The 11,213-nt window shown below is 40.5% G+C and overlaps 1 protein-coding gene across 2 annotated transcripts; it reads right to left on the reverse strand.

Annotated features, from left to right (window-relative positions):
• Positions 1 to 3,511: 3,511 nt before the first annotated feature.
• On the reverse strand, positions 3,512 to 10,739 carry LOC118270014 (uncharacterized). Of its 2 annotated transcripts, none has more exons than XM_035585430.2 (8): positions 9,067 to 10,739; positions 8,701 to 8,914; positions 8,228 to 8,356; positions 7,566 to 7,662; positions 7,094 to 7,192; positions 6,598 to 6,746; positions 5,068 to 5,241; positions 3,512 to 4,867 (listed from the first exon to the last, which is right to left on the reverse strand). In XM_035585430.2, exons 1-8 carry the CDS (start codon positions 10,493 to 10,495, stop codon positions 4,720 to 4,722), a joined length of 2,439 nt encoding a protein of 812 aa, XP_035441323.1. In that variant the 5' UTR covers positions 10,496 to 10,739; the 3' UTR covers positions 3,512 to 4,719. The 2 variants fall into 2 exon arrangements, with proteins under 2 accessions (XP_035441323.1, XP_035441322.1); XM_035585429.2 differs by having other exon boundaries at positions 8,692 to 8,914.
• Between the last annotated feature and the right edge of the window lie 474 nt (positions 10,740 to 11,213).

The following is an 11,213-nucleotide window of genomic DNA, read 5'->3' on the forward strand; positions in this document are numbered from 1 at the left end:
GAGTAACTTTCTTCATAAATATGCGTACGTGGTTAGTCCGCACACATGGTTTACGTACGTAAATGTGACGTTAAGCCGCCGGTTTATCTCGCAGTTATATTAATATGTTATTATTTGCAGTTATATTATAACTCTGCCGTGATTACAATAAACGTGCGATTGTGGTCGACGACTTTATGTAATACCTACTCACTGATCTCTGATTACATTTTCGTGTTGCAATTCTTAAACAACGTTAACATAACATAACATCACGCTTCTGAATCCCTGAAAGGGTAGAAAGAGGTGTCTAATACTTTTTTTATGGGACAGTCCCGCCACAACCTCCCATACCGCTGCAAGTCCTGTAGAACTTTAAGAATCTACAGTAGATACAACTGGTGTCCGGCGCGTCCCAAGAACATGAATGACTATCTTGGTCCCACAACGAAATAAATGAGAAGATATTATTAGAGGATAAGAAAAAGAATAATAAAATAAAATAAGAAGAAAATGCTAAAAACTTATGTATGTAAAGTCTATTTTTTTTAAAAACATTAAATAAAATAATGTTGTCCTGTAAAAGTTAAAACTTTTCATTATCCTGCCTCTACCTATGTACTAGCTAATAGCTCCTAAATCTACCTTATCTACGTTGTCGTAGTCTCTAAAAAACTGAACTCAATCAGCGCCTATTACAACTCAATCAGTAAAGAGTTTAGTTTAGTTTTTTCTTATTTACTATTTGCTGTAATAGGCGCTCAAATAGTTGCAAATATTTGCCAGACACAGCACTCTTTGATTAATCTCAAGTCTTTAAACTGCTATCTCCAACCCGCCTGCCAATTGAAAACTTGCAAACCACTCTTTGTAGAAGAAGTCAATAAACCAGGTAGTGTCCGAAGCTGTGGATGTTATTGACGTCAGTACAGATTTTTTTAAATGTATATATTCTGTTAGACATTTAACTTCTCATCTAGTCTATAACAACTGCAAACACGGGCGTTGAAAAGTACCCAAATGTAAGGATTAAATTAATATAAGTATACCTTATTAATAAATCATATAAAAATATAAATAATGTTATTTATCACAGTAAATCCACGCGCCACAACTAGTATAGATAAACAGCAAGCTTTACAAATCGACTAGAAACTAACCTATCACTTGACCAGCAAGCAAGAACATACAGAATGGTCCGATACTCATACAACCAGTAACAGACCTGTGAGCCACACGATTATAAACTCTATGCACTTGTAACAAGAGTCATTACAGATGTCAGGTTACGCTAGTGTAAACGATTGTCATAAGTTGACTTATGACCCGCGGTTCTTTTCAGACTCGTAAAGATAGTCGTGGGTGGGACATTACAGATAAACAGATAGTGGAAATGTGTTATAAAACAATATGTTTTATGTTATTTCTCCGTTATCTCGCTCGTAAAATGGGAGAAAAGAGTTTATCAGCAACCTTTTTACTTGAATTGTGAGTCAGTTCTGATAAATTAGTGGGCAACTAGCCTGGCTAGCAGAACAAAGAGTGGGTTTGACCGATATTATTTCGCTAGATAATTATTCCTATTTAAGTATTCTTTGAAGGGCAAGACTACTCTCATGTTTTTTGGTCTTCAGATTATAATATAATTGTGTTTTATGCAACCTGTTTGTTATTTTTCAAGGAAATTTTTACTTCATAAGGAAGCTTTAGACATAGTTATACTACGCGGAACAGAATACCATAGCCTAGTGCATAGCACTTCAAAGACGACATTTAAGATAACTATATCGATCATTAGAAATATGCAGACGTGGAACCAATCGAGCACGTTGCCCGCTCATCTGTTCAGCGGGGCCCCGAGGTATTTGCGCGCACGCAAGTTGCAATTGTTGTGACAATCCAAGTGACCTGAACGATTGTGGCAACTTCACCGTACCAATAACAGATGTATCGACGCACTATCTAGGCGCACTTACGTCAAGATCACCAGGTCAGATCACATTATAAGATAAATTGGCTTTGTTATTAGATTTTAAATACAATCGCAATCTGGAAACACGTAGAAAGTTATCAATAGAACATATTGATATAATGTTGGTCGCTTGACCTTGGTTGGTGCAGTGCGGGTGCACTTGTGCAGTGCGGATGCACTCGCGGGGCCCTTACGCACACTGGCAGCGTGTCAGTTGTGTTTTACGCACACAGAGGTTGTTTGTCCGTGCTGTGTGTCATTGGTGATGTACTGGGCACTACATACGCGCGACGTGTCGTGCGATCGTGTCGCTAGGGCGGCCGCCCGTACGACGTTACACGTGCACCATGTTTCTATTCGTGAATCACGCAAGCTGCGCTAAAAATCATTCATGATGCGTTCCAGTTATCTGTCAAATGTCAGTTCATCTGATACACACGTGATTGTTTTCGCATATATGATGAATGATAGATATTATTACATTCAACCAATGCCTAATACGTATATGTAGCCAATACCAAAAGCAAATAGATAAGCGAAAATTTCTGAGTAGTAGTCCGGAGTCTAGAATGGTGCCCAGGATATGACAATAGGCTCACCCCATGTTATTGGGACTTATAACACAAATAGTGAAACGTAGGTGTACATTGTATAGCGGCATTACCTGCGCAATGTGAACCTCAGCCTACCCCCTCGGGGATAAGGTACTTAGTAGACAAGCGTTCTCCTTCTGTAGTTACATGCATGAGATACAAAATCGAACACTTTTTGGATACTCAGTAAATTGAAAAAAATGTTTTCTTACTTCGAATGCGTGTGCTGTGTCTCCTGTTCCTGAGCCACACCTGTAACCTTAGTATAAGTTTGCATTACATTTAAAGTAGTAGAAACTACGCTTTGAGGGCTTAGAACGGCCGGCTCGAATAAACCATCCAATCAGAACGCCGAATACGCTCTCGTTTCGATCTCGTTAAACGTAAAGCAAACTCATACTAAGGGTGTTATACTAGAATCCATAGTTTGATATTAATGATTACGATTGTAACAGAGATGAGGTTATCTCTGAGCTGATATAAATCATTACATATTGTTAAAGTTCCTCATCTCTGCGATCTCTTTTCTATATCTATCTGATACTTTTTATACTTTGTGTGCATTGTCAAAACTGAGGAAATATGTCAGGGAACTAGTCTAAGGGTGCTTTTTCACCAGAGATGTGCTATGTAGCTATGCTACGAAGATGTAGTAGCTAAGTTGCGAAACTATGTGACTGTTTCCACCGATACTAAGCTATGTAGCTGTGCGAGTAAGATATGCTATAAAGATGCGCTGCCGCAAAGTAGCTGTGCGAGGTAGATGCGTAGCTCGAGTATACGATGTATCGATAGTAAAGAAGCCATCCATAGCATCTTTTCATATAAACAACATAACTTAGCTGACTTCGTTTCCATCAGTACAAAGCTGTACCAATGAATATAATTGGTGGAAGCCAAACTCATCCACACAACATACCATAGCACATCTCTTACGAAAAAGCACTGTAAAATAAAAGAACCCCCATAATCTACATGGTTTACTATAAATCTGAATGTCATACTTATTTTAGAACCGTGGCCATACAAACTCACAGCGAAAAACTACTTAATAACTGTCACAGATTAAAATGTTTATAAAACAAGCATCGAGATAAATAATGTAAATACAGTATATATATTTACAAAACTCTATTTTCATTACGAAAACAAATTTTGTTTTAGTTATATATCATAGAACTACAGATTAACTATCAATTGATACTATCTGGGTACCACGGGACTGACTGACTTAAGGAAAATGGGATAATAACTGACTTTTCGAGTGGAAATTTTCGATTGGGGATGATGTATATTTATTTTTCTGTTAATAGACACCTTAAACCGCCCAGTTAAATACCAATTACCGTGCCCCTAGTACGTGGCTACAGAACAAAAAATAAAAAATTTAAACAGACATAGTCACTAACGCTATCATTGGAACTTGAGACGGGATATTTATACTTCTCTGTCACAATACGACATGACCGACAGGAACTAATAACCGAATAGGTAGGCTGAACTTCATAGTCCCACACATTAGCTACTTACATAGAATTGAGTGCGTAGGTATGTGTATGCGTATTTAAAGAAAGTTTCATATGTGACCACAAGCAAAATAATCTTTCAAAATATATTTTCAGTCAATCAAGTTATTTAAAAGAAATCAAACTTGAAAGAGTTGGTATACAGTTCGTACTTCATTCGATAGTTAATTTGTGAAAAAATCTAATAAACTAACACAATAAATTATGATATTATAACGTAGTGATATAATAATGTCATCCGATATTCTTAACAAGTTATCGTATTAAATATTTTCAAAAAAGTTATGAATTAGATTTAGAGAAATCACAATTGCATTTAGTTAAAACTCATTCAAAATGCACTGATCGCAAGCCTCGTGGTACCCAAATAACGACAGTAAACGTTTACATTTCATTATTTTTGTGTTTATAATTATGCTGTTGTGTTTTTAATGGATTATTACATTTATATATTTATTTATACAATCAGAAAAGCACTAAAAGATTCGTATACATCGTCGGCGATAAAATAAATAGAGAAGGCATCTATTCGTACCAGTATTTTCTTCCCTTAATTCAACGCAAACTATAAATGAGAAAGTAAATCAGCGATTTACGCTACAAGGAGGTGATGACGTCACGCTGATGCGTCATGAGTGGCAGTGTGACGTCACCTGGTCTCCGGCGGGCCGCACAGCAGCAGCTGGTCGTATTTCTTCATCTGCCGCGACGCCGTGTCCAGGTCCACATCGGTTAGGTAGTAAGCCTCGAAGTTTGCAAGCGGTCGCAACATTGAGTACAAACGTTCGGCGTATTTTCTGTAAGCATTTATTTTTTTGTACTATTTCAACGCAAAAATTTAATAATTTTTTTTTTGTTCTACTGTAGTCCAGTATGTTCGGGTATAAGGTGTGTTTCAAAGCTCAAAAGTTTTAAAGTCAAGGTTATTTAAGCTAAATCATAAATATTTGTATCTTTTATAATTCAGTTAATTTTTAAGCGGTTGTAGTTCACATACCTGGCTTCAGTGCTTTTATCATCAAGCAGCAAAGCGAGTGAGCGGAGCGCGTGCTTGCGTGCGCAGGCGGCGGTGGGCGGGCGTGTGCGCAGCAAGTCCCGCCCCCCGCCCCCCAGTGCACAGCACACCACTAGCAGGCGCGCGGCCGCGCACCGCACTAGCGCACTCTTGTGACTAAATATAGAACCAATATATTTTTTAAAGAATTTCTTGATCGTAAGCTCTAATTTACCTTGGAAAAATTACCGCCGGATTAATATCCACAGATAACTTATGAGGGCTACGGGCTACGACATAACTACTACGTGCTACGGTGCTACAAGATTTGATGTCACATTAGTATATTTTTTGTATTTTTAATATATTTTTTGTATAATCATATAAGGCCGTTAACTATGGCAAGAGCAGCAAGGACATTTATTTCATAGGTCATGAACTATTGCGCTACGGGCTACGCGCCGTAGGCTACGGCTACGACCCACCTGCCATGCGCTACGAGCCAGGGTCTACGACACACCTGCTACGTGCTACGAGTTTTGGTGCAATTTTTGTCTATTGCTACGACTACGGGCTTTTTTTTTTTTTCAGTGGGGAATATCATCCAATGACTTCTCCCACCTTGGGCGAAGCGAGAGGGAGTGTCAGACTCTTACTGACTAAAAACCACCCCGTTCCTTCTCCTGCTTTTCGAGCCGGAGCCCCGGTAAACCCGCTAGGTAGTCCGCAGCTCCGGATCAGGCATCAGCCCTACTGGGCCCCGTCTGTGGTGGTCTGATGGCTCTTTGAGGCGCGCGCGGAACGCTACGCGCCGCACGCACGGGTCTGGTTCTGTTCGGGCGGTGAGCTACCCTTACTCGCCGCCCGCAGGCCCGCACTTACGGTGGCCGGAGATCGTCCCGCGATCCCCGACGCCCGGGGTGTCTCTCGCGACGGCTGGGGCGTAAGGAGGTTTGTTCTCTCACGCGCCCCGCCTCCTCCTTGGCTAGCATGACTGCTTCGCAGAAAGAGGAGACGGCATCCCAGTCCCTCTCGCTCCGCACCATGGCCTGAACCAGTGCCGGGCGCGAGAGGTCGCCGTCGCCGACCACATCCCTGAGGACTTGGCGGTGCTCAGCCCATGCAGGGCACACCGCCACCGTATGTTCTACCGTGTCCTCCGGGCGGTCCTCGCAGTGATGACACCCGGGCGTTTCCTCCCGCCCAATAAGGAACAGGAACCTACCGAAACTCCCATGTCCGGCACCTGCGTCAGGCGGTAGGTGAGGACGCCGTGGCGCCTCTCTAGCCACTCCTCAAAGAGGGGACTTACCGCTGCGATGACAGCGAGCCCAACGGGCTACGGGTGGTGTAATGGCTTTAAAATATTTGTTTTATATGCTCTCGGTTCGGGTTCGGGTTTTCAAGCCAGGGATTCTATCAATATATACTTAAGTTTACAATTTTTTTTACCAGCCTTATGATGAAAACTTTACCATTTTTAATTGGATGATCCCTCCGACCGATGAACTATTTAGTTAGTTAGGTACTTACCTAGCGCCATGTATGCACAGAGCAGTGATTGCATGGCTCAAGTCCACGCCACAGACTATATCGTCCAGAGCCACGTTGGCAGCACGTCTCACGGGTCGACTGAAGCTGCCAGTCTTTATTAATAATATTGTCACTGCTTCGTAAAAGTCCTGCAATAACAATCGAGTTGGCTCTCAAGATGTAAAGAAATGGTTATGGCTATACGTTCGTGTGTTGCGCAATGTTTTCCCCGGGGAAAATTCCTTTGTGTGATATAGATACAAATTGTTGTTCTGTCTCGGTGTGCGATGTACAGATGAAATGATGTGTTTGCAAACATACTCATGACATTGGAGACAATTCTAGAATGAGGCCATGTATTTTCAAATAAAAAATAAGAAAAGAAATCTAAATAAGACTCTTGTGTTTTGCAGCTATAAATTCACAAAGTATTCATTTCTTTCACTTGTTAAATACACTTTTCTTATATAATATGAAATTCTAAGCAACAACTAACCGGTTTCTTTGTGTAATTGGTATTTTTGAGTATGGAGGCGAGAGTATTGCAGGCGGCGCGCGCTACCTGCGTCCTCGGTGACTCCACGTGTGCCGTCACCTGACAGACAAGACGACAATTTGAAACTATAAACTAAGCGTTATCATACATTATGTATCTACGTTAAAATTATGCTTATTTAACTTTATGTACTACTCAAATAGGTAGTATGGTCATTAAAACCCCATCCCCAAATCCCCAACAATCCTTGGATTCTTAACCCCCAAAATGCCGGCATCGTACTTGTAACCCCTCTGGTGATTCAAGTGTCCATGGGCGATGGCGATTGCTTACTATCAGGTAATCTGCGTTCTTGTTTACCGGCTTATTCTATAAAAAAATCTTTAAATTCAGACCATTATGTTATTTAATATAGGTCAATATTATTAAATTCAAATAAGCTAAATGACGAACAATAAAAGTATAAAGTTACTTGTCGTATAAGATCTGCAATTCTATGCTCCGCTATGATGCCCCAAAACTTGTCCATCAGACGAGGAAGGTCCTCTAACGAGTCTGCTACTTCAAACCTGTTCACAAAACGCTTGTCATTGAATCGGTTACTTGACTAAATTCTTTGATGACCAAGAGAAAGCATTAGTTAAGTTATTGGACGTTTTGCGTGAGTTGTTCTTTTACTATATTTTTATAATAACTATCGTGAGACATACTAAGTTAATTAAAAATCACGGTTTACTCATGTAAATTAATGGAGAAAAGCTCTACTAGTTTCGAGTCACAGAGGGTTTCTTCACCAAGAGCTGCGTGCGCAGACGCAGCGATATCGCGTAGCCTACTCTATTACTGCATGAATTTCATCGTACAAGCCACAATACGTCTATTACTGAACATAGGACTTTCAACGACTTCCAGATCTAAATTATGTAAATAAAATCTAATATTGACTGTAAGTTTTTTGATTGTCGCAAGTACAGTGGTGCTGGTAGGGCCAAGCATAATGCAATTTTCAAACTTCTTGGTTATTATCTAAAATTCTGGAATCAATTGCAGTATATGGCACTTGCACTTTGCACACTTGCATTTTGGGTGCGCATCAGACTTCAATAGATGATAATCACTCTAGGAAACACTAACCAAGACTGCGAGCGCAGTTTCTTGAGCAGCTCAATGCAGACGAGCTCACACCCTCGCTCCGCAGCGTCAGTCACCCGGCTCTCATCAGGAGACACCGTGCTGGGAGACCCGCTTCTACTGCCTGATCCACTGGTAAACACATGCTGGTTTTACGACTGTTCTGTTACGAAATTTTTCCTCTAAAGGGAAATGAAGGGTAACATTTCTTTTGAGTGTTTTTCTAATAGTCTACTATTGGACTATGGGCGTTCCTTAACCAAACCCCTGGTCAAGGTCATAATCGTCAAGCTTAGCAAGCAGGTTAGAGACCGTAGTTTAAAAGATTCAGGTTCATCAGTAGTAATCCCTAAGTGGACCCTTACGACGTATTACGTTTTCGAGATTCTCATAAATTATTAAAGACTGAGTGTCTATTTTTAGGGTAATCCGAAGCTATGGTGTTTAAATATCGTCATTATTCTTACTACGTATACTTAGAATTAGTCCAAGAGTTTCGTGGCCTGTGACTCATCTTCAGCTCTCTGATCTTCTCCTTAATACTGATTGGCAAGGTGGGTTCCGAGGACACAGCGTCTGTCTTGCTCGAGTTGCTCAAGTGCTGATCAAGTTTACTGGGGCTGTGCGTCCCGTGTCCTTCCGCATGTATTGGGGGCAGCTGCACGGACCCGTGAGACGCTCTCTCAGCGTCTAATGTAAAATGGATTGATATTACTTTAAGGGATAAGAAATATGCATGCGGTTGAGAACGAGACCCAGATTATTTATTTGATGTAGAATGGACGAGCATCTTACTACGGAGCTACCTACTAGACATGCGATTTTACATCTTGTAAACTTACCACTTCTTCCACTAATCAGTGGACTCTCTCCTGACGCCAGATCCTTAGTTCCTATCTCCCATCTATCCATATTTCTATTCAGATTCCTGTCCCTTCGATCATCACCCGGTGAGCTATTCTTGTTCGATCCTTTACCATTAAATAAAAAGTTCAAGTTGCCATCAGAGTTATTGTGGTTCCCCTGTATGGGGGGCAACTTGAAACTTTCAATTTCTTTGTTAGATTCACTTTTGGGGAATAATTTGACTTTTATTCCAGCATTGTTCGTGAACAGCACGTCGTTGTCGTCTGCGGTCAGGTCTATGATGTTGTTAGACGAACTACATTCCATTTCCCCTGTACTATCTTTCTTAACAATTGACTCCTCAGTCAAAGGAGTCAAGTACCCAATAATACGTCTCTTTTCTTGTTCCTGGTTCGGCATGTAGAATTCTACGGTTTCAGATAATTTAGTGTACAGTTCAGCAACATCATTATCAACAGATATTGGCGTGTTGCAGGTGTCACTCTCATTGTCAACTTTACTATCTTTAGCTTTAATTTCCATGAGTGAATCTTCCTCCATATCACTGATATTTGGCGATTGTTCAAATTCACTGGTGATCTCGTACCGATCTTCATTTGACTCGTCATATAGCAGGTCGTTGTCTTTGAAATCGTCATTGACTATGTCCGCGAGCTTGTCGTTACTGCACGAACTATTATTACTGGTACCGTCATCAGACTTTTCGTTATCTGTTTCGGATGTTACGAATTTTGATGAACCATCGTCGATGGAGGTCGGGAATATTTGTTGTGGGGTTACAACATCAAGATAGTTGTCGCCTGAGTCACCGACATCGTTTCTAATTAAATTTTGTGCGGCACCAGATACTTCTATTCTGTACTCGAAAGTTTTGTTTTCTGTTATGGATATAAAGGAAGTTTGTGTTTCTAACGTTTTACTGTCGATCTTTCTGATCGCGCCGTCACTTTCAGCTAGCTCTATGATAGTTTTACTGGTTTGTGTGAATATTTCTTGTGCGAAGATGGAGCATTTGTTTAGACTGGTGGAGGAAGATTTACTTATTTTCTTCGTGACATCACATTGTGCGTCTTTGTTGACAAGAATAGGTTTGGTTGGCCTACTGTCCTTCACGCTGATGATGCTGAGATTGCCCTGTAGAGCTGAAGATTCGCTGTCCTCACTGTCCCACTCTAAGATATACGTTTCCATGCCTGAGGAGTTGTGTTTCTCTGAGCTACTACTGTCCGTGAAGTCCATAGAGTATACATTTGACATGGCTACACTTTTTTGTGATTCTGAAAGTTTAACTTCGCCCACAACGTCTTCTATTTCATCATCCGGAAATATGTTTTGCAGAGATTTTGGGAAGGATTGAGTGCTGCTTGCGCTGAAGGAATCGTTCGTGCTGGTACTTCTCTTCATTTTTTATTCTCGTTGCGAACAAATCGGGATGCGTTCCTACTTGCTAGGTCCACTATAGTTACTGGGATCTTGGGTTTCAAATAGCGTGTGACTTACTCACCATATTCGGGCAATTTTGAACAAAAAGAATGCAAACTATAACATTCGCCACTAATGTAACCACGTAAACGAGTACTCTTATGTATTTACAAATATTTCAGTGCAATTCTGACAGGCCATGACAACTTTGAACTGAGAAACTGTCATTTCATGTTTTGTTTTATTTTCGAAAACTAGAGTCAGCAATAGTTCGGTAACATGTGAAATCGATAACAATCATAATTATGCGAGTTGCGGGTTAAAAGCTATCGATTGCAATGTAGATTATAAGACCAAACTCAGATCACTGATTATGTTTTAACCGACTTTAGGTCCTAACCAAAAGCTTACTGCTTTAGTTTGTTTTGATGTTACTCGTTTGATGTTACTTACGATATTCGAGCGCAATATCGCACATGTAACTTCTCTGGTGTTGTGAGAGTTCATGGGTGTTATTAGCTTACCATCAGGTCATCATATTTTTTTAATAACTATCGTTAGACATACATTAATGGAGAAAAGCTCTAAACTGAACACCTGATGGAGAAAAGCTCTACTAGTTTCGAGTCACAGAGGGATTATATTCTTGATGAGTAGCATGCGCAGACGCAGCAACGTCGTGCATACTACTGGTTAGTAG

This window comes from Spodoptera frugiperda, chromosome 30, assembly GCF_023101765.2.
Source record: "Spodoptera frugiperda isolate SF20-4 chromosome 30, AGI-APGP_CSIRO_Sfru_2.0, whole genome shotgun sequence".
NCBI lineage: Eukaryota > Metazoa > Arthropoda > Insecta > Lepidoptera > Noctuidae > Spodoptera > Spodoptera frugiperda.

Bases quoted from the DNA above. Each gene is read 5' to 3' on its own strand.
- LOC118270014 (XM_035585429.2), bottom strand. From the start codon at position 10,495: ATGAAGAGAAGTACCAGCACGAACGATTCCTTCAGCGCAAGCAGCACT. The intron at 7,663-8,227 runs GTTAGTGTTTCC...TTTTGTGAACAG, and splicing joins AAACTGCGCTCGCAGTCTTG to GTTTGAAGTAGCAGACTCGT. The intron at 6,747-7,093 runs GTTAGTTGTTGC...TTGTTATTGCAG, and splicing joins CCAATTACACAAAGAAACCG to GACTTTTACGAAGCAGTGAC.